Consider the following 23338-nt stretch of genomic DNA (forward strand, 5'->3'; position numbering starts at 1 on the left):
ACCCTGCTTTACCCTTGTATGTCAGCGTCACTTATTAGAGAATCTGTTTTCTTCCCACTGATTGGAGATGCCGCCTTTAACATTTACTACGCTTCCTTCTGAAATAGACTCTACTTCTGTTCAGTTCAGTCACTTTGTCTCTTCATGTACCAGCTCCACACCGTCTTAGGCATTGAGACTAATATGTGTTCACATTTAGTAGAAATGGTTACCCTTTGGTGTCCTTCTTTTTAAAAGTTTTCCTGGCTTGAAAAAAAAAAGTTATTTGGGGGAAATTGTTTAATGCCTAAAAATTTTTGCAGCTCCTTCTTGGTGGGGGAAAAATACTGCAGAGACACTGTTGATCTTACCATATAAACAAGATATTTTTACTGCAGGCCTTTCTGTTCATGAAAAAAAAATGAAATAAGGGGAGGGAGGCCAGGAGCCAGTGTTGGAATCTGGGGGCTATAAATATTGACAGCCCCCTGCTCCCACCCTCCTAAAGATGGTGTCAGGAAAAAAGAGGCATTTCTAAACTTGAGCGGGAATGTTTTCTTGGAAACCTCTATTTTAATTTTTTTTTAAATATATTTTATTGATTTTTTACAGAGAGGAAGGGAGATTGAGCTAGAGAGTTAGAAACATCAATGGGAGAGAAACATCGATCAGCCGCCTCCTGCACATCTCCTACTGGGGATGTGCCCGCAACCCAGGTACATGCCCTTGACCGGAATCGAACCTGGGACCTTTCAGTCCGCAGGCCGACGCTCTATCCACTGAGCCAAACCAGTTTCAGCGAAACCTCTATTTTGAGGAGACAAGAGGGGAGTGTAAAACCCATTGTCAAACATCTTTATGAGGCATTCATTTAGTGATCAATATATATTTTTGAGAATCTTCAGGTGCTTTCTGGAAACTTGCCGCAGCTTCAAAACACACAAAGACAATGAGCGTTGCCAGGGCAGCCTGGGCTTGGAGAGGTCTGTGTCTCCTTTCTTCCTGCTTCCCTGAAGCGGTGTGGGGGGTGGAAGCAGAAAACAATTGACATCCTGTCTGTCTCGAAAGCTGGTTGCGGGATGGAGTTAGTAGGTACCCCAAACCTAAACAGCTCCTGCTCTCCATCAGCATCTAAAGGCTCATCCCCTTCCAGGCGGCCGACATCCGCGCCCCCTACATGCAAGGATGCCGATGTGGCCTTTCAACTTCATTATCCAGGAAAAAAAACGCACGCCGTGCCCATAATTTACTGGTGCAGCAGGAGAGCTGCCTGGTGCCATGAGCAAAATCCTGCACGCAGGGCTGGCCGTGGCTTTATTTGCATCGAGGGAAAAGCCAGGATCAAGGTCAGGAGCTGCTACCTGGGCCTCCATAAATGGGGGGCGGCAGCTCCCCTCAGATCTCCCACTGTCAACACCCCCGAGGCACCCCGGGCAGCAGACTCCCTGCTCTGTCCCTCAGGATAAGAGGCATCTCCCTGGTCTGGCCGGGAAGGGGTGGCTTGAACACCAGATGGGCACTGAACCTATTGCTGACCCTGTGACCCCCAACTCTGGGCCTGGCCTGAGACCCGGGGGGCCTTAGTGTGTTGTGGCGAAGTCCTGTTTTTGTTGTTGTTTTTAATAGCGAATCTCCTAATTCCAGTTTCCAGAATGTCTCCTTCACCTGGAGAAGTGGGATGCGAGGACAGGGTGCTTTTTCCAGCCCTCCCTGACTTTGTCGCATTTTTTTGAGGAGGAGACTCTCGGTGGCTTTGTCGAGACTTAAGCTCTGAAACACCAGCTGCTTGGCTGCTGGCGGCTGAGCATTTATAACAGTTGTGGCTTTTGACCAGGGTCTGGACCCACCCTCACTCTGTCAGTCTGATGGCTCCTTCTCGTGTGGGGCCAAACAGTTCCCAGCCCCCAGCGCCCAGCAAGGAGCTGCTCCAGGAGGCCTGACCCCCCTGGGTGGGTGGGTGGGTGGGCTGGGGCTTTGTAACCAGACCTGGAGGATGCAGGAGGGTTTCAGACACTTCAGCAGCTGACGTCTGGAGATCAATTAGAGATAATGGCTTTGGGTGGACTGAAGAAGCACCGCCAAGATTTTTCCTGGTTATGATTGTGTTTACCTCATTAACAGGCCTTAGGTCTCTCTCTCTCTCTCTCTCTCTCTCTCTCTCTCTCTCTCTCTCTCTCTCTCTCTCTCTGGGACAGCATGATGTTGTGCTGTGAATTTGTGCTGCTGGCTGCATTGTTTTTGCTCAAGTGTGACCAGTCGTGGATCCCCAGTGGGCTAGTAGCTCCCCCACCTCCGCTCAGGAGAAGACAGGCTCACGGCTTCCTCTCACAGCCCACCAGGCCCTTGTCCTTCCTGTGACCCAGTGTTTGTATAGTTTAAAAATTTTTTTCTTCCTTCATTCATTCAAAAATCATTTAAGTTCCTACGATGTCCTGGATACTGTTCTAAGCACTGAGGATTCATCAGTGAATGGGACAGATACGAGAGCCTACCCCCCGGGGAGCTTACAGTCAATCAGAAAAAAATACACAAGTGAGGAGTTTGGGACAGAGAATTAAAACAGGGGCAGGTGATAGACTGTACCTCTGGGTGAGAAGGCCTCTCTGAAGAGATGGTATTGAGCCCAAACCTGAATAAGTGGCAGGCCCTGTGGCCATGAAGGGGAAAGGGCTTTCCAGGTGGAAGAGGCAGTGAGTGCAAAGGCCCTGGGGCAGGAACAACAAGGGGGCTAAGACCAGAGAGGGAGCGAGGGAGCGGCATGCTTGGGATAAGTGTGAGCAGTCTGCAGAGGACAGTGCTTGCAGGGGCTGCGAGCTGGGTACGGAGTTTGTTCTGTGCACTGTGAAGCCTCAGGGTGCATCGCCCTCTGACACAGGACAGCAGATGCTTGACTGGGAGTGATCGCAAGTGGAGAAGAGCACCCAAGAGGGAGTGAAGTGACTCTGGTTCTAGGTGTGGCCCTGCCCCTGACCAGCTGTCTAACTTTCGTTTCTCCGTGCTGCAGCTTCCCTGTTAGTAGAACAGCAGGTTTGGGCCAGACTCCAATGGTTTACAAAGTTTGCTTTTTGACAGAGGAACTCCTTTCTTCAAGGAAACTCTTCAGTGGAGGAACTCCCGTGTATCAAGGATCAGCAGCAGGCGGGCATGTCACTGGCAAAAGCTAGGGAAGGGAACCAGAGCTCTGCCCACCCGTCCCTCCCGTCCTCAGGCAGCCGCTCTCCACCTTTCCTGCAACCCAGTGACATGGCCTGGCTAGCCCTGAGCTTTGGACTGGGGTACAGAAGACAGCCAGGGAGAGAGGCTCAGCCTGGCACAGCCACCAGCCTGGGCACTCCTCTCTCTCCTGCAGCCTTTGCCTTGGCAGAAATGAGTAACAGGCCCCATGCCTTGCGAGGCCCAGGGTCATTCTAAGCCTTGGATGTTTGGAGTGGCTTCAAATGCCTCAAGAAAAAAAAAGAAAAAGGCTTGAAACAGAAGATACTGTTTAACTGGAACACGGCTGTGGCTCCGGAAGTGCCCAGGCACACCTGTGCACTAACTAGCCTTGACACTTTTCCCTCTTGGAGAGTCCACAGCTAGTGGACATCAGTGCTTGTCTTCCCCAAGAACCACAGTCCGCACAACCCGAGCCTGGACACAGCCCCCTCCCCAGTCTCTCTGAGAAGTCCGCGCTCTAGAGAAGAGGCCCCCTGGAGTGGGGGAGTGGGGGCTCTTGCTACCCAGTTCATCCACAAACAGGAGCACTGTGATTCAGTCAGGGATGCTTTTGATTAAAAAGTACAAAAGTCTAGCTGACTGTATAGCAAAACATGAAGTTTTTTACTCCTGAAACAAGGATGGAGGAGCCACTGGTGGTACTGATGTTGGCCATGTCGAGTTGGTGTCCCTGTGATATTGTTGACCTTTCCTGGTGGTTACAAGTTGGCTGCTGTTTCTCCACATTCAAGGTGAGGGAAGATGGGAAGGGGTGGTGTAAGCTTAGTCCAGCAAAGCAAAAGCTTCCCCAGAAAATTGCCGATAGACTTTTGTTGACATCACATTGGCCAGAACAGCTACAAGGGAAACTGGGAAAGAAAGAATTGCATTTCCCTTCCTAAGCATACATCATAAAGCACTATAACTTCTCCTGGTTTTAGGTTTTCAATAAATGGAATCATACTATTAAAAAAAAAAAAAAAAGGATTGCATTTCCCCACTCTCTGTAGTTAAGAAGGGAAAGGGAGAGGCGTTGAGTCTGGGTAGCAGGTAGGTTAGTTCACAGTATCTGCTGTGGCCTCGGCGCCTTGGACGGAGTTTGACGGTGCCTTTTGGCGCCAAGTTGCCAGGGCACCACAGTACACACAGCAGGTGCCCGGACGCAGCAGGGGCACAGAATAGTGAGGGAAGGAAACAGAGAGGAAGCGAGAAGGAGGGGGAAGAGAGGAGAGGGCGGCCAGGAGGAGAGCTGGGACCATTGTGGAGGGGCTTCTGTGAGTCAGCTCCCTCCCAGGGAACATGGGGAAACTGAGGCTCGGTGTCAGAGAGCTTCAGTAACTTGTCCAAGGTCATAGTTCATGCTGTCCTTTCCCAAGAGAAGGGGAGGAAGAAGAGAAAAAAAAAGGAAAGTGCTAGTGAGGGTAGGGACAGGACAAGGCCGCAGCGGAACCAGCACCACCAGCTTCACGGGCAGGCCCAGGTCAGCTGATCTCACCACCACAGTCCCTGCCCCTGGGTCAGGCCCCCGCACATGGTAGGGCCCCAATAAATGTTTGTTGACTAATGTCTATAGTATTGGTTACTTATTTTCCACATTATCATCATCATGAATGATAACTAAGTTGTAGGCAGGTGCTCTGTGCTGGGCACTGGTCCAGCTCGCTGCAGGCATTACTGCATTTATGCCTCAGGGCAGCCTTCAGAAACAAGTCCCTGTTGTTGTCCCCCATTTTAGAGATGAGGAAAACCAAGGCTCAGAGCAGTTACTGTCACCTACCTGCCTGAGGCCACACTGAGGAAAGGCCTGAATGCAAACAGAACACATTCCCCGCTGCCTGCCCCCTACTCTGCTCCCCCACCCTAGAGGCTGACCGGCAACCACAGGACTCCGGCCACCAGAAAGGTCTCTGAGCAGCAGCTCTGGCCCCAGAACCCTTGGCTGTTACCCACCCACCCACACACCCCTTGTGGGCTCTATCGTGACGGGATTTCAGCTGAAACGGGAAGCCCTGCCTGTCTCTCTCTCTCTCTCTCTCTCTCTCTCTCTCTCTCTCTCTCTCTCGCTGCTCCCATTTCCCAGAGAGCCTTCCTGGGAGCAGCAGGTTACGTTAGCATCTGACAGCCTGCAGAGGGGCCCTCTCCCGTCCCCAGGCACCCGCGGAGGAGCCAGCTGGAGTTCCAGCCCAGCAGACTCTCGGGCCCAGCCTCCTCAGGGGTTGCCTGGAGGAGCCTCGGGTCCAGCAGAGGCTGAAGGCCTCCAGCAGCCCCGGGCCACGCCCAGCTCCCAGCCTGAGGGAAACCGCTGGCTGCCCTGTGGGCCCAGCCTGCTCTGGTGGCTTCCTCTTTCTGCTCTGCGGGAGGCCGTGAGGTGCCCCGTCACAGCCGTCACCGTCGGCTCGGCGGCCCACCTCAGCAGGGCCCACCACTGCTCTGGATACCCACACCCCTGTGCCGCCCCCGCAGGGCCTCTAGCTTCCAGCGCAGTGACTGCGGGCGGGCGCGTCCCCGCAGTGCCTGTCCCCTCACTATTGGGTGACTGGACGAGCCATTTCATCTCCCTCATGAGCCCCTACTCTTCAGACGTAAAAAGGCAGTCAGGACCAACCTGTTATTGGCCTGATTAAAGAAGGGGACCTGTACCACCATCCGGCGCGGGCCGGTGTCGAGTTGGTCGCAGTTAAGGGTTGTGCCGAGCTCCAGGCGGCTTGGCCATGGTAACTGCCTTGGCTTTTTCTTCCCTTTCAAACTTCTGTTGAAGTATAAGACACACAGAAGAGAGCACATATCACTAAGCGGGCACTCGGTAAATGTTTACCAACGGAATCCGCCTCCTGTGGCCAGTGCTCAGAGCAAGAGACAGGCAGCGATGGCGAACCTGTGACACGCGTGTCAGAGGTGGCACGCAAACTCATTTTTTTGGTTGATTTTTCTTTGTTAAATGGCATTTAATATATAAAATGAATATCAAAAATATAAGTCTTTGTTTTGCTATGGTGGCAAATATCAAAAAATTTCTATATGTGACACGGCACCAGAGTTAAGTTAGTGTTTTTCAAAATGCTGACACGCCGAGCTCAAAAGGTTCGCCATCGCTGAGATAGAGCATTGCCAGCGCCTCGAAGACCCTTTGTGCCCCTTCAGTCCCTGCCCCAGCGGGGGCGGCCACTGGCCTGACCTCGAACAGCACAGACGGGTTTGCCTGTTCTAGAACTTGATCCAGAACGAATCCTATGGCCTGTGCCCTGCTGCTCATGAGCGTGCGTTTGTGAGAGTCATCTGTGCCGAGGCTGCGGAGTAGTCCACAGCGAGGATGTGCCACGCGGTCCCTTCTCTGTTGGTAGGCAGTTGGGGCCACCGTGAATACTGGTGCTGGGACCATTCTAGATGTGTTCGCTAGGAACCAGCAGTTCTCGTTTCTGTTGTGCACACGCCCAGGAATGGAGGTGTCTGGCCTTGGATTTTTGGCTGAGCCTCTCCAAAGGTGCTAGGAAGGAAGGAAGAGAGAGGAGGGTGCATGCTCTGTGGGAGTTACCAAGCATGGCCCACGTTGAGGATGGTCTGCTTAACTCAGAGTTCTGTCACAGACCTCAGGGCAGGGGGCAAGACAGGCTCCTGCGTCAGGCAGTGGTGAGCTCCTACTGTGTGTGGATGCCTGCCACGAGGGACTCTGCCGTCTAAGAGCCTGTCTCAACCCCTGGGAGCTCACTTCCAGTTGGAGAAATGAGATGCCACGCAGGGAACGGGAAGTACCACAGTGCGTCGACTGACAGAGCCCGTCACCAGAGCCAGTTGAGCTGTCTGTGAGATTGACATTCTGAGTTCAGGGGGCCTAGATTTGGCAAGGGTGGAGGGTGTCTTTGCCAACTACCCAAAGCATCTTCCCACCTAGTGAATGCCCGTGCATCCTTCGGTGCCCAGCTTAAGTGTCCCCTGCTCAGTGGAGCCCTCCAGTATCCACTATGTCCTTCTCACATGCTGGGCACTTCATTCTTAGCGGGTCCCACAATTGTCAAGTACAAACTGAATATATATCCTATGACCAGAAACTGTGTGGCCATCTGTTTAATCTCTCTTTCCTGCTGGCCTGCAGGCTCCAAGTGGGCAGACCTTCATCTGGATTATCATGGTGTGTCAGTCATACTTATGGTAGTGGGTTTATGCATATCTGTGGAAAGAACATGTGCCTGAAAGCATGCATGATGAAAGGTGTGGACATGGGTGATTGAAGGGCAGAAGACGGTGAGTCTGCCTGAAGCGCAGTTCACCGTTTGGAACAGGCTCTATGGCCAGCAGAGCTGTGGAAGGCCTCGAACACCAGGCCAGAGAACTCTCATTTGATTTCGCCAGCAACTCAGAGCTGTTGAAGGTTTTGAAGTAGAGAGTGAAATGAAGAGATTAATTGATGACATTTTCAAGTAACACATTTCTGAAAAGATGGATGAAACTAATTTTGACCTTTGTTGTGGTTGTTGGGAAAGTACACTTCAACAAGCCAGGCTCTTTTAGTTATATTCATCATGGGGAATTATCTAATAGAGAAGGAGTGAGGAAAGAGCACTAGTGTCTCCTGGATTTCAGCAAAGTGTCAAACTTACTGTGAGGTTGCAGCCGCCTGTGCAAAAATTGGCAAATGTGAAGAATAAATGGATGAGCTGAGCTACAACCCAACCCGCAGATCGAGGAGTTTGAAGTCAGGCACCTGGGAGGCTGTGGCGCTTCTATCCATGCTCCTCTTTCTGCCTGAATACCCTCCCCCTTTGCCACCTGTCCCATTCCTCCTGCCTTCTTTTGGTTCTGAGTCGATGTCACCTCTTCCAGAAACCCCCCACCCCCTCCTTACTGACCTCTCAGGCGGAAACAGTCCTCCTTTCTGCATCATTGTGCATCTCTGCTATGGCATGGGTTTAATTGTCTTTATAATGGTGGGGGCAGGGACAGTTCATGGGGGTAGAGGTGCTAGCCCCACCATATATTAAAATATATTCTAGAGCTATAATATTGGGACAGGAATAGACAGATCAATAGAATAGAATAGACAATTCAAAAAATAATGGAAAATTAATGTACTGTAAAGATGGCATTTCCAATCAGTGGATGAGTTATTTAAAATGATGGTATTGGGACAACTTGGATAGCCATTAAAAAAAAAAAGCTAGATCTTCACCTCACTACTTATATGGAGATAAATTACAGATGGAATAGATATTTAACTGTAATGAAGCTATAAATGCTCTAGAAGAAAATATGAGTGAATTACTTTTATAATCTTGAAGTGGAAAAAACACACCTTTGTTTTGACCTAAAGCCCTAAAGGGAAAATAAAATTAATGGGATAACATAAAATTTTCATATGGCAAAAAAAAAAAAAATCCTTTCATAAACAAAGTAAAAGGACAATAAAAAGAAAACATATTTGTAAAATATATGACAAAAAATTAATTTCATTTTCCCAAGACTTCTTACAAAAAAAAGACCACCAACCCAAGTAGAGAAATAGACAAAGAATATGAACAAGTTCTTAAAAAAGAAGAGAAACGAAATATAAGTGACCAATAAACACGATACACATAAACATGCTCACATCCCAAAGAAAAATAAGAGATGCCATTTTTCACCTTTCAGACTGGCAAAGATAGAAAGGATTACTAAGTGCTGCCAAGTGTGTAGTGAAATGAGAACTGCCAGATATTGCTGGTGGCTGAGTGAACTGGCACAGCATTTGTGGAGAGGGACGTGGCCATGATTGTGAAAAGTTAGAATCCTGGTAAAAGCTCCCATTTACCAAGCACTCCCTCTGGGGAAAAGATCAAGCTGCATTTTATGGCCTAACCTCAGACGTCATACACCCTCCTTTTCATACTCTCCCACTGGTTTCACGACCCTATTCATTCTGACAGCTCTAAAGTGTGACACCAGGAAGTGAGGATCATCTGGGCCATCGTGGAGGCTGGCTACCATGGTTTCTAATTTCAAAGAGGACATTTTGGTATCAAATACTACATTAAACACACTATCTTATTATTTACTTTATAGATGAGGAAACGGAGAGAGATTTACATATGCTGCCCAAGGTCACTTGTCTAGTGTGAGAACCAGAATTTGAACCAGTCCCCTTAGGCTAGATTATTTCTAGACTCTTGGCTAGACCTCCTTACTGGTCTCCCCACTGCCACTCTTGCTTCCTTATAATCTCACTCTTCTGATCTAAAAACATAATTCAGATTGCCTCATTTCCTTACTCTTAGAATAAAATCCAGACACCTCACAGTGGTGTACAAGGCTCTGGGTGCTTGGCCCTGCATGTCTTCTCACTCTCATCTCCTCCTCCGCTCCCCATGGCCCACTCTGCTGTAGCCACATTGGTCATCTTTCTATTCCTCAAACATTTTAAGCCCCTTCCCACCTCAGAGCCTTTGCACCAGCTGTTCCCTCTGCCTGAAAGACTGTGCCCATGTCTTCACCCAGCTGTCAACTTCCGCCATCCCAGGGTCAGGGCACTTGCTGGCTTTCTCCTAGAAGGGGCCTTCCCTGGCTACTCAGCCCAGAGCCCACACTTGTCTCCCTCCTTAACCCCTGTCTCCACTCCACCCCTCTTGTCTCTCCTTCAACTGTCTCCACTTCAATCCTTACGTCCAGGATCCAACCAAGATTCAAACTTTGCATTTAGGTGCTATTTCTCTTTAGTCTCATGATTTAGAACAGTCAAGTTAATAACAGTGGATCTTTTGAAGAGTTCAGAACAGATCCAGGTTATGATCAGATCCAGATGGAGCATTTTGGGGGAGAACACAGCATAGGTGATGCTGTATCCTCTTATTGCATCCCTTCGGGAGGTGAGCACATTGCATCAGGTGACCCCACTTTCCTGTTTGATTGCTCAGTTGGGGCATGTTGGGCAGATCTTTCCATTGTGCAGGTACATGTTTTCCCCTATCATTAGTAAGTAGTTAGTTGGATAAATGTGTTTTTAAAATACATATTTTTATTGATTTCAGAGAGAGGAAGGGAGAGGGACAGAGAGGGAAACATCAATGATGAGAGAGAACCATTGATCGGCTACCTCCTGCACGCCCCCTCCTGGGGATCGAGCCCTACACCCGGGCATGTGCCCTGACCCAGAATTGAGCCTTGACCTCCTGGTTCATGGGTGGATGCTCAACCACTGAGCAACACCAGCTGGGCATAAATGGGTTTGCTAATGCTTGGAGATGTTTAAATAGCATCTGCTCTGGTCACATTAAGATTCCCAATTATAACAACCCCCTGGTTCCATGGCTAGGTCCCCACTTGGGGAGCAGGCCCATGTCATATAGGGAACTATAAGGAAGGGTTGCTGCTAAGAAACACCATAGAACAAATGCCCCCACCAACTGTTCCTTTACAGAAGTACCCACCATTTGCAGAGCCTGGAGGAGACATGAAGGCAGCTCTGCCCCGATGGGCAGGAGGGAACCGCCTTCTCTGCCGCGGTCTCCCAGCCGACTGGGACACATCATTGCGGGAATCAGTGGTCAAAAAACTAGGTCACGCCATTCCTTGTTAGGACGCACGCACGCTGTGGCCACTTTAAGGATGGGGAGAGTTGGCCAGAGGCACAAGGACGCTGAAAACAACCTGCACAAGGTTACTCAAGGAGTGGCAGCTCCTGTAGGTTTCTGCAGCTCCAGCACACACAAAACCTGTCCAATTCCTGGTGCGCTCAACAGCCAGGTTACCCCAGGGCTCCTAACTGCTTTCTGTGGGTCGAGCGGGGCTGGGGCTGCTTTATCTCAGGGATGGTAAATGAGTTCACATTTCATGCTTAGAGAAAATCACTGCTCTGCCCGCCTGGGCAGTACTCTCTCTCTTTTATTAGTCAGAGAAGAAGTGGGTTATCTGGGTTCAATTCCACCTTTGAACTTCAGTTGGATTTGGCTTTATATTTCAAGCCCAGATGTCCACCACCACTGTGAAATAGTGACTCAGACCAGGAGAAGTCAAAGGTCTCTAGAAATGTGGTGGGAAGAGATGGGAAATCCTGGGCCTGAATCATCTCATTTTCAGAGTGAAAAAGGACCGCCCCTGTGTTGGAAATGTTCACATTTCCCTGGGTGAACTGAGTTGTGGCCACTAATTCTAAAAATCATTATTGGCCACCAACATGTGTGGCGGTTCAGGTAATGAAGTCTCCAAACTCCCCCACCACAGAGGATGTGAAGTAAAAATCTCACAGAGAAACGGGAGTGAATTTGTTTGCGCACACATTTGATTTCAGGGATAAAAGGTGCTAATGAGTAACATGTGAGGTGTATATTGACAGTAAAATCTCCAGCATGTGCGGAAGTAAGTCTGTGCTTTAATTTGATGTGTTGTCATCCTTTCATTTTTCTAATGGGTGAATATACTGAGCACTGAACCTGTGGCGGTGTACTTCCAACTCTAACCTATAGAGGGAGCCTTGTTTTCCTCGGATTGTTCACAATGCAAAGCTTTCAGTGGAAGAAAGAAAAAGGCTTTTTACAAAAAAAAAAAAAAAAAAGTTGGAAGGTTAAAGGCAGTCTGTTTCAAAATTGCGAACAGTCGCGGTGGCTGTCTCGTTTTCTCTTTGTTGTTTCCACCGTGAATGAGTGGTAGCGTACAGTCAGTAGAAATTGTCCTTCCTTTGCCGATGCGACCAGAGGAACCGGGAGGTGGGGTCGTTACTGGTTTTTGTTTTGGTGTTTGGCCATTTCCTCACAGAATTCCACGAGAGCAGCACTCCATCCCTGTTAAAGCACAAGGCTTTCCCGAAGGCTGGTCTGATGTAAAGGAGGATGTGAATTTGGGGAGGTGGGCATCTGCCCGTGACCCACCTTCTCTGTCGGCTCTAATTCTGCTGTTTGGGGACGAGCGTGTTGCTTCAGGCTGAATCCGAGGTGGCTCGGAGATGTAGCCCCCCACCCCTCCACCCCCACCCCCACCCCCACCCCGCGACGCCCCATACCGCCGTCCCCAGCACCCTAGGCTGATGCGGTCTGTCTGCGCGGAGGACAGCGTCTCGGAGCCGCGTGGGTCTTCCCCCTCCGGCGATGCCATGTCTCCCTGCTCAGTGCGCGCCTAGGTCTGGGATAGAGCTGCATTCTTGATATTGTCCCATTACTTTACAACTGTAGCTTAGCTAGCGCTCGGTACGGAGCCTGCACGGTGTGGTCTACGGGAGCACAATGACCGGAGGGAGGGAGCCGGGGGCGAGCCGGCGGTGGGCGCTCGGGAGAGCTGAAACGTTTGGGTCGGACAGGTGAGCCCAGCCTGGGCTCCCAGGCACCTGCCTGGGGGAAGGAGGGGCGCAGGGGTGGGTGTAAAATAAGTGGTGGGCAAGAGACAAAGGAAGAGTGAGAGGCGAGGTGGTGCGGAATAGAGAGGGGGAGGGGAGTGGGCAGCGCGCCGAGGAGCCTGAGCTTGAACTTGATCAAGAAAAGGGGGGCCCTGAGGTGGGGATGGGGGCCCGGGAGAGAGCCAGCCGTGTGCCCGGCTTTCCCAGACCTAGGTCTCGCTTCCACCGCCCGGGGGCCCAGCCCCCGGCCCGGCATCTCCGCCCAGCGAGGACCCGCATCCCCCAGGAACCCGGAGACGCGCAGGGGTCGAGTCCTACCCGAGGGCCCCGGGAGTTCCTAAAGGTGCCCGAGTCACTTTCTTTGGGCCAAGTCTCTCCTCTCCTGGCCTGAACGCGGAGAGCCGCTGTGTGCCCTCCAACCCTCACAGAGACCCAAAGACTGCGGCCTCCGGGAGCGAGGGGAGGGCACAGACCCCATTGCCTTTTTTCTCGGGCTCAGCACCCCCCGATCCCCCCCCGCCCCCCAGCTAGGCTCTCCCTCGAAGCGCTTCCCCCTTAAGAGTGCTCTCCCACAGAAGCGCATGGCGGTGCGTCCAGTGCGCCCTCATCCCTCCCCCCCTACCTGGCCCAGCACCCCCTTCTTCCTCCTCCTTCCCCCCCGCCCGCCTCTCCCTCCTTTCTCCTCTCTCTGGGTGCCTCCTTTTCCTCTCCCCCTCCCCCCGGTGCCCACTACTCCCTCTGGCCCGCCCCTCCACCTCCTCTTCCTGCCGCTCCTCCTACTCCCCTAGCGTGCGCCCTCCCGGCGCTCCCCTCCCCCGGCCCCCGCCCCGTGCCGGGTCCCGCCCCCCTCCCCCGCCTCCCCGTGCCCGGTGCCCCCCTCCCCCTTCCACCCTCTTGGCCACGGCGCCGCCGCTGCCGCCGCCGCTTGCCTGGGCCCTCCCCCTGGCCACCCCCGCCCCCGGGCCGGGCAGTGACGCGCCGCGGCGGTGCCAGCCCCTCTCGCCGGGCGGCCGCGGCGGCAGCACCAGCACCAGCAGCAGCAGCAGCAGCAGCAGCTGGAGCTGTGGGGCTGTCACCGCCGCTCACTCGCGGAGCCCGACCGCCAGTCTCCGCCTCGCCTCCCGCCCAGGTACGGAGTACGGCCCGGATCCCCGAGATCGGGCAGTTTCTGGGCCCCCGGCCGCCGCCCCCCTCCTCCCGCCGCTGCCGCCGGCCGTTGAGCTGCGGTTAGGGGGCGGGGGGCTGTGGGGGTTCCGGGGAGGGGGACGGGGGAGCTTCCTGCGCCAGGGCAGAGGAGGGGGGCTCAGGGGAGCGGCTGCGCCCTGGGCGGAGCGGGCGGGGGGCGGGGGCGGGGGAGTGTGCCCGAGTGATGGGGCAGTGAAGGCTGCGCTCTGGGGGCCGCGCGGTGCCGAGAGGTGTGCGGGGCCCGGAGCGCCGGGGCCGCCGGGCGCACTTCTCTCCCGGCCCGCGCGCGCCGCCGGCCCTGGGGGCGGTGATTGTGCGCGCCGCGCCGCGGTATTGTGCGGCGGCCACACGGTTTGCAGCGAGCTGGGCGCCGCGTCCCGGGCACGAAGGCGTTCTCAGGCGGCGGGGCGGGGGCCGGGCTCGGGGGGCCGCCGCCGCGGCCGCGGCGAGAAGGGAAGTGGACTGTGTTTAGGGATGTGAGGACGGGAAGCGTCGAGCGGCAGGGAGGGGCGCCCAGCCTGGGCGCGGGGAGTTGAGGCGAGGTTTGCAGAGTTGAGCCCACTTGGGCAGGCCCCTGTCCCTGCTCGGAACGAGCGGACCGGTGCCCCGCTCAGGTGTACGGTGGGAGCGGAAGCCGGGGGCGTCGGCCACCCTTCCTGAAGGGGCAGCTCCTTCAAGAAAGGTGCACATGGGTCGGGGGCAGCTGTCCGGAGTGAGGGCGCGCGTCCGGATTAAGTTAGGTTTACACCGCGCTCGCCACTGGGCGCTTGCCACCTAGTCCTCCAGGGCCCGACACTTTGACGGGGGGCGGGGTGGAGAGTGCCAATCGCATTTTTATTCCAGCCGTTCGGGGGCCGAAGTGACACCCCCCCCCCCCCACTCCCACCTGGAGCTGCGTTTGCCTGAGTCTGGTCGCCCCTCCCGGGCGGCGCTTCCTGGGGGAAGTTCTCATTAAGCGTCGCTAATTAGCATTATTCCTGGAGAAAGGTTAAGGTTAGACTGTCCTTCCCCTTCTCGGGAGGCCTACCCCCCTCCCGATTCCCCTCTCTCCTTCCTCCTCAAGAACACAAAAGCAAAAAAGAAAGTGTGAAGAGGCGGAGATCAATGGAGAAGCCACAAACCCATTAATTCAAATGGAATCCCCCCCCCCTCTAAAAACATTGATTTTTCTTTCTGTCTGCCATGAGGGGAGATTAATAACCTCCTGATTTCACCTGAAATGGTGTTTGGACTCTGTGATTTCCTCCTCTTTCTGAGAAGGATTGTGGCTTGAAATAGATTCTCCCTTGAGATAAAGCCCTACTTATCCCAGAATCAGCTGGAAACCCCAGCCTGGGCCCCACCAGGTGGGGCTTGAGACAGGGAGAGGGGTGGGGGGCTCGCACAACTCTGGGAGAGCCATCTGTGGATGGGACAAGGGGCCCCATCTTGCCCTTGCTTTGGGCTGTAGGCTGTGAGGGGAAAGGCCTGTTTATGACCCAGGCCCCAGTGGTAGTTTAACCCCCAGGTAGTAAATCACCCCGTCATTGGAAAACCATTAGGGCCTAAATGTGTCCTCGAATACTATCAAGCTCCTGTCCAATCGCAGCTCAGGCTGGGCTTATTTTATAGAGAAGGGTTGCAAGACAGCTCCTCTCCCCACACCCATTACACCAAGGCTGGGTGATGCCCATTGAGCACCTTCCTGCGTCTGAAGCTGGGAGCAGAGCACCCCAGGACTTTCCCAGCTGAGAAGGCTGACTTTGGGGAACTTATCCAGCCTGGGCCACCCTGGGGCTATGTGGAGCTGGACTGCCCCTGGAGTTGCTCAAGAACTTTTTTGTCCTGTCTGGGCCCTTTTCTTGGAAAGAAACTCCTAAAGGGCATTGTGTCAGAGTGGTTCCTCTCCAGCCCTCCTTTTGGCTGGATGAACCTTGTCTGCTAAAGCCCATCTCTCCAGCCTCCATTTAAAGAGACCCCTGTTCATGGCAGGCCCTCGTGGTGAGGAGTGCTGGGAAAACAGCCAGTTGCCTTTGCTTGGGGAACAAAAGCCTGTTTTACACTCCATACACTAGTAGGAAGGTGTTGAAAATGCTCACCCCCCAGCACCCAGGCGTCCATGACAGCAAGAGCATTCCCATGTATATATGAATATGTTTCTGGCAGACAGTGTGTGTGTGTATGAGAGAGAACACACCTAAAATGTGGTAGGTGATTGGCTCTGTCTCAGCTCTCCCCCACTTCACATTTCCCAGAAGAGCTTGTGCTTTTAAGCAGAGGGGGTATGTTAGCAGGAAGGAGTGGAATTGTGCAGGGTGTGTCCCTGGGAGGCTGGCTTCCTCCCCGGCGGGCCATATGGGCTTGGGGGATAGCATGAAGCTACAGTGTTGGGACCCCACAGCTCCCAGGAGTGGTGGGTGACTCGGACCACCCTACGATTTCATTGGTGCAGTCCCTTCACAACAGGGATTTGAACCCTGGTTGCTTTAGATCCTGGTGGGAGTGGGGGTTTGTCTTCCATTAATAAGCCATCGGATGAACTGAAGTGGTTAAGTTGGGGTCAAATGTGGTTCAGTACCTTCTTGGCATGCTCAGAAGGCTGTGTGTGTAATGCTCGCTGACATGGAGACAAGGGAGGAATTGCCTTGTATTGAAAAATTTCCAGGGCCTGGAAGGGCCTGCAGGTGTTCCAGAAGGCGGTGCTCACTTCCTACGCCTTGGTACCCGCCTGCTTGGGTAGAGCTGGTGCTGGGGAACTGCCCAAGTCTGGTGGTCTTTTGGCAGGAGCTTCAGCCTCTCATCAAACAGACCCTGAAGCTGGACAGAGAGGGGTCTGTTTCCTGCCAAGCCCAGAAACACCCCCTGCACATCCCTACCCGTCCTCTGAAATCCATACCCAAGGCTCCTGGCCAGGGCTTGTGGCTTACAATTGCACTAAATTCTCAGCAAATCCTCCTCCTCTTCTTTCTCAAAGCAAGTGGTAGAGATAGAGTTACAGCTCTGGGGAAAGGCCTGGAAAATGTTGTGTGAGGCACGCCCCAGGATCCCTGTCCTGAAGGATGCAAATGGCTCAACTTCAGAGGCACCAGGAACCCAGTTCCCGAGAAATTGACCCCAGTTGTAAAATAATCATGTTACTGATAGCACCTGCCCATAGTTACACACCATGGATACAGGCGTGTTTCCACCGTTTCCCCTCTGCTCTCCTGTTTTCCCCTCCTCCCGGGCCGGGCAGTGGTTGGTGCTCGTTTGTTTGCAGAGGAGGAAGAGCCTCAGAACCGGGGCAGAGAGGAACTGAACCTGCCCATGAATTTTGGACTGCAGATAAGAGCAGAGAGGGTTTGGGCTCCTCTCCTTCTGCCCAGATTTGGGTGTGTCCCAAGGGCTGGCTGGGTGCTGTCTGCCTGCCCCCTCCCATTCTGAGTTCTCTTTTCAGAAGGGCAGTAGGCTCTATCCCTCTGTGAACCACAATGGCTCAGGCCCTTTTGTGCCGAATAAATGATGCACTTTACCAGCAGGTGCGCAAGGCTGCAGGCTTCAGGGTGTCTGAGGTCAGAGGTAAGAGGAGTCAAGGGCAGCTATCCAGCCAGTCACATGGGATCTGAAGAGAGACGGCCCAGAAATAATGGATTGTACTCATTTATTTTCTAATACAAGTGTCATTAAAGTTTGTTTACAGAGAGAAATTAGTAGACCAAATTCCCTTGAAATTCCAGGAGGGGAAAGCAAGATGTACCTGGCTATGACTTAGGACTTCTGGGCGAGTAGGGGGAGCACTCAAGGTCTGGGCACAGGCCTGGGGCCCTGCCACTGGCAAACCTGTGTACCACCTCCCACAGATGCCTCTGGACTTGGGTGTCTTTTGCCCCTCTGCACAGTTGCTGATGGGCTCTGAACTGTGAGTGCTGGTAATTGCATGTGTAATTAGCTTGCTCCTGGAGCTTTGGCTCAGAGAGAGGCGGTGAAGTTACAGTCTACCCTCTGCAGCTGGGGGCTCTGTTGTAGCAGGTGAGTTGCAAAGAGGTCTTGGGAAGGCTTCTCTCCTAGGTCAGTCCTGAAAGTGAAGGTGTGGAAACTAAGTTTGATTGGGACTTGCTCTCTCTCTCCCCACCCGCCCCCCCTTAGGTTTAAGGGACTTGATTGCTCACTTTAAAATGTTGCTGTAGTAGCAAGTGTCAAAATCTTATATAGAACCATCACTCACATAATAGGGACTCATGTAGCAAAACCCTGGGGGCCATGAGAGCACTGCTGGGGAGAGTATGATTGTCAGTAGATACTAGTAACTGTGGAGGGGACTTCACAGCCCCCTTTCTCTCTCTGCACTTACAAGTGGGTCAGAATTTTTTGCTGGTCGCTTTCCCCAGATAACAAGGTCCTGGAGGAAAGGAACCCTCCCTAAGTCATTATGTCCCTAGCACAACACCAGCACATATTGAGTATATGCTCAATAAATGTGTGTCAACATTGGAGAGAGAGAGAGAGAGAGAGAGAGAGAGAGAGAGAGAGAGAGAGAGAGAGAGAAAGTAAATATAGCTTAGTCTCCCATGAGTTCCTTTTGGATCTCATCTTGAGACACGTTGTTAAGGAATCTGGTTTTTTTTTATTGAAGGGAGGAAGTGTGGTGAGCAGCCTCTTGGTGTGGTGACACTGTGATGTGGGCTCTGGGCAGACTGTCTGGCTTCAGATCCCAGCTCTGCCACTAGGTATGGTGCCCTTGAGCAGGTGCCACATCTAGAGATAGGCCTGGCATGGAGGCCTGCTTTATGGAGGGGGGCTGTTGCAAGGAAATCTCATAAGACCGTTGCCCTGAAACCCCTGTGTGTGGACACTGGATGTGGCCTTCATTATCAGGTGGGTGCAAAGTCAGTGTAAAAGTTCGCACACCTCTTCCCAATGTGCACCATCAGAGCAGGGGAGGTAAAGGGGGATCATTGTGTGAACTGTTAAGTGATTTGAGCTTAGGCTCTGCTGTAGGAAGGAGACCCTGCCAGCCACGGTCCGGTTTCCTATGGCCTCCACTCAAGAACTGTATGCAGTGGGACCGAGTCCTTAATTGTCAAACTAATGCCACATTGTCATTAAATACCAGTATCATACCAGGCGGTTCAGCCGATTCAGTAAGTCTCCCTTGCTTTGCGGGAGGGTCCAGGGAACATACTGCCTGGTCCCCACTCTTTTTTGTTGTTGTTTTGTTTGGTTTGGTTCCCACTCTTAAAAAGGCTTAGAGTTTTTCTGGGGAAGACAGGGCAGAGACCTGTGTGTTGACATGCTACAGCTGAGGGGGGGGTGCCTGACTGACTGATGGGGTTAATGGTACAGGCAGACAGGTTGTGCAAGAAGAGGAACGATGGAGACTGAGCTGGAGTTGATGGAGAGGAATTTGGGTCCGATGGAGACTGAGCTGGAGTTGATGGAGAGGAATTTGGGTCATGGGGCACCACAGTGGTATGGGCATTCCAGGTGAGAGGGACAGATGAGCAGAGGCAAGGAGAGTGTGTCTGGGCCTTCAGGATTGTACACATCTGGCTCTGCCACTTGTTAGCTCATGACCTTGGGCGAGTGCCTAAACCCCTTGGAGCCTCAGTTTTCTTACCTGTAGAATGGGCTGGTAACTGTACCTACCTGGTGGGCCTGTGGGAAGGGTGAAATGAGGTGATCCAAGGGAGCACTTGCCACCTGATAAACTCTGACTTCTGCTGTTCTTTTAAACTTGACCAAGTGGCGCAAGAATGTGGGAGCCTTCGGTGCTGCACCTAGTGGTTCTTACTCTTTCCTGCTTCTCGGCGAGAACACTGCGTGTTCAGTGGAACACTCTACAAGCCTTTCTCTGAGCTGGAGACAGCCCTGCCCAAGGTTTTGTGCATCTTGGGAGGGGACACTCCTGTGTGGCTACTCCTCACATGCACCAGCCTGTGCCGTGGCCTGGAATGCTTCTGGATAGACTGCCCCACAGCCACCTCCCTCACTCCCTGCAGGCCTCTGCCTTTGTTCCCTGGCAGCGAGGTCCTCCCTGGCCACGCAGCCACAGTCCTGCAGGCCCCTCTCCCCTCTTATTAAGCTTTATTTTGCTTTGTACCCCTCATCACCACCAGCATCATGTGTTTTTCCACCTGGGCGGCGTGCACCAGGAGGACCAGCTCTCTGATCCACAGCTGAATCTCCCAGCACCTGGAAAGGTGCTTGGTCCATAGTAGGTGTCCAGTAAATACTGTTGAATGAGTGGATGGGGCATTTTGAGTAGATGGTGCTTCCAGATGTTAATAGAATACTCCGTGTTTCAACAATCAGAGTCAGGAGAGGGCCTTCCTACTCAACCAGGACTTCAGTTCATACCCTGAGCACAGTGTCCCTTGGGTAGCCAGGGGCCCAAGTGAGTATGTCCCTGGTCCTGACTCCAAGTGCCTGCATGGGCTGGGTACCTCTAAGGGTCTGCTCCCCCACCCAACAGCCTCACTCTCAGGTTCTATCCAATTAGCATAGGGGAGAGTTTCGTTGGCCCTTTGGACCCTTTGTGCAGAGAGAGCTTTTTGAACGGGTATGTATCCCTCCGGGTGTGAGAACACTGTCTGAGCGAGTATAAGTGAGCGTGTTTTCACCCAAGGAAGAGTGTGGGTGGGTGTGCCTGTGGGAGGGAGGCAGAGTGAGTGCATGTGGGAGGTGGGGAGGGGGGGAGAGGGGATGAAGATACTTGGTCTCCATCCCCTGAGGTTCTGAGTGTGCTGTGTGGTGACCCCGGAGCTGGGCAGAGCTGGTGTCCTGGCCCAACTTGAGTCCTCTAGATTCAGCTGCGGAGGGTACACACTCTTGCTGCACAGAAGCCGTAAATTCCAGGAAACTCCCTGCAGCCCTGCGGAGTGGGGGAGGGAGTGGAGGCTGAGGCAGGCTGGTTCCCTAGCACTTGGAGAACAGATGTGTCTGCCTCAGGGATAGCAGCAGAAGAAAGTTCAAACTAGAGTGTGTTTGCTCACTATAAAAGAGATGTTTGTGAGGAGGCCCTGGAGGGGAGGCCTGGTGTGGGGGTGCCCTGCCAGACTTCCTTACTGGGAGCCCACAGAGACCATTGTATCTTGCCGGAGGGGCAGGGGGGTGGGCAGTCAGAAATCAGGGGTGTGGGAGTTGCTGGGTCATCTTTCTGAGATTTACAGCCACCTCCAAACACAGTTGCTTGCTGCTCCTGAAGGAGGCTGGGCCAGAGGAGGTGGGGTCCCTTCCCACTGGAGGGCTGGATTGAAGGGGCCCCGCCCCAGGGGTTCCCGGATGACTGGCCAAGTGCTCACTGAAGCCAGTGAGGGGAGAGGAGGCAGGCGTGGTCCTCTCAGCAGGCTCTCCTCTCTGGCAGGCCCTCCGGCTGTTTGGAAGGCCCTAGCGGTCCCCTAGGCCCTTGAGCCGAACCCCCTTTGCGGTCTGATCTGAACCCTTGCCTGCCCCACCCCCTTCCTTCTCTACACTTCTGGGGCTGGCCTTTTCAGCTCTGGAAGCTGCCCAAGAGCATATCTTTGAAGCACAGCAAAGGTTAGAAAGAAGGAAGACAGAAATGTCCTCTGGGCTGGGGGAGTGGGAGAAAGGCATTCCATGCATGCTCTATGGGGGTCAGGGTGGTAGGCCTGGTGGGACGATTGGCTTGGCCTGGGAGGTGCCCGGCATGTCCTGCTACCCACTTCTGGCTGCCTGGCCCTGTTCACAGTGAGCCCTCCTCCCCAGGCTGTGGGTAGGGAGCGGGGAGCTGTGGCCTTTGTTTACGGTGCTTGTTTCAACCTTGGCTCACAAGGGTAAGAGCCAGGCCCTGCCATCCGCCCCTACAGGATGCGAGACCTCGTAATTGTCTTCAATTACAGAGCTCCGGCCCTCAGCCCTGGCTTCCGACAGGAACCAGAGCCCGAGCCCGAGCCACTTCCACGGGGGGCTGGGAGCAACCCAGCCCCCTCTGCAAGGTTTGGAGGCTCTCATGGTCTCCAGAGCTCTGGCAAATGCCCACGGGCCCTGGGCTTCGCTCACAGGGTGGCCTAAGGGCTGCTGAGAGCCCATCCCTGTTGAACACCCACCTTCTTTGTCCCTGATCAGGATGAAACTTCTGTGAGCAGTGAAGATTTTGATATGAACGACTCCACATGGATGTCAGCTGACCCACACCTGGCCTCCAGCCTGAGTCCCAGCCAGGACGAGAGGATGCGGAGCCCGCAGAACCTCCACAGCCAAGAGGATGGTGAGTGTCTCTCGGTGGCTGGTGGGGGAGAGGCTGTGCAGGACAACAGGGCCCTAGGAATCTGGGCCAGGACCTCTGGGGTGGCCCAGGCTTACAGGTGCCCCCACAATGTTCTCCACATCTCCGTGGGCCCCACTGCCCAGCTCCCGGTTCCAGGGAGACCAGGTCACTCCTCCCAAAGGTGAATGAATGGCTCTCAGGGACTGGTGGCCTGACGGCGGGCATCATGCTGGCTTGTTTGTCCTGATGCTCAGGAGCTGATGTGATTTCTGAGTTCCCACGATTCAGGTCTGGGTGGTTAACAGTGTGCTTGGCCCGGAACAGTTCATTTGTGCAGCAGTGAAAGCAACGCCAGGCTTCTGCCGCTCTGAGGGAAGCCTGTAGGGACAGGGTCCCTACCTGTCACCTGGCGATGGAGCAGGCAGTGCACTTGAAAACGTGCCCCCCGTCCCGGGGATGAGATGGGGCCCGGGCTGAGGAGCTGCCTGGACTCTTCCCTACCCTGGCCCTGCTGCCTCCAGGGCCTGCCAGGCGCCACCTCCAGCCTCCCAGAGAAGAGAGACTTCCTCTTTGGGGTGGGAGAGTTGGGCTCAGAAGTCACGCCCAGGAGTCTACTCCAGTGCCCCCTCGTGGCGGCCCCGGGATGCTGGGCACTGGGGCTCCAGTTGTTGGCCTCAGGGGGCACCTATGGCCAGTGTCCTGGCTGGGTTCCGTTTTCTGGGGAGGAGGTGACTGGGGCTAGGGGATGAGCCACACCAGGCCTCAGAGAACTGGGGTGTAGAGCTGGCAATTAGGAGGGGTCGAAGGTCGGGGCCTGGAATGTGAGAGGGAGGTGCAGGGTTAAAAAGGGGTGTAATGTTAACTCTGTGAAACGGGTTAGCCTTAAAGAGTAAATAAGGGGCAGGAGCCTTGCAGTTTGGGTCAAAGTTCATCTCCATGGCAGAACCGCTCGCCTCTGACTGCTTTCTCAGACCTGAATCCGGCTTTGTCTGGGAGGAGACTCCGCCCGAGGCAGCTGGGTGGCTGGGCCAGGGCTGGGGGGCTCAGGAGGTGGCTCTTTGAGAAGAGGGTGCAAGGCCGCTGGGAAAGAAAAGGCTTCTGTGCCTTGCTACCTCGTGAGGTCAGCACGACCCCTTGTGCTTCCAGCCTCCAGACCAGGACTACCTTCTAGCTTTCCCAGCAGGTGGGGACCTGGGCGGAGGCAGCCACATGCTGCTGGGGGTGCTGAGGCTGGGAAATGCCCAACAGCTGACCTCCCTCCTCAGCTGAAGCGATTGAGAGCCACACCCAAGGGCTACACCAAGGGCCCCTACAACAACGCTCAGCCTAGGGTGTCAGTTATATTTTCCCAAGAAGGATCCAGAACATGTTTTTTTAAAGAAAGAGAGTATTTTATTTTATTTTTTATATTTTTATTGATTTCAGAGAGGAAAGGAGAGGGAGAGAGATAGAAACATTAATAATGAGAGCGAATCATTGATTGGCTGCCTCCTGCACACCCC

General features: G+C 53.7%; 1 protein-coding gene across 6 annotated transcripts in view; it reads left to right on the plus strand.

Moving 5' to 3' along the window:
- Nucleotides 1-23338, plus strand: part of NOL4L (nucleolar protein 4 like) — a 127444-nt gene that overhangs the window by 76299 nt on the left and 27807 nt on the right. For 3 of the 6 annotated variants that reach the window (XM_036321774.1, XM_036321775.1, XM_036321778.1), the window contains one exon: nt 21695-21836. In XM_036321774.1, coding sequence (XP_036177667.1) covers nt 21695-21836 — 142 coding nt within the window. Of the gene's footprint in view, nt 1-13448; nt 13596-18762; nt 19824-20749; nt 21146-21694; nt 21837-23338 lie in introns of those variants that run through there. The other 3 variants (XM_036321776.1, XM_036321779.1, XM_036321777.1) reach the window with 3 other exon arrangements.

The sequence above is a fragment of the Myotis myotis genome, unplaced genomic scaffold (assembly GCF_014108235.1).
Source record: "Myotis myotis isolate mMyoMyo1 unplaced genomic scaffold, mMyoMyo1.p scaffold_m19_p_9, whole genome shotgun sequence".
Classification (NCBI taxonomy): domain Eukaryota; kingdom Metazoa; phylum Chordata; class Mammalia; order Chiroptera; family Vespertilionidae; genus Myotis; species Myotis myotis.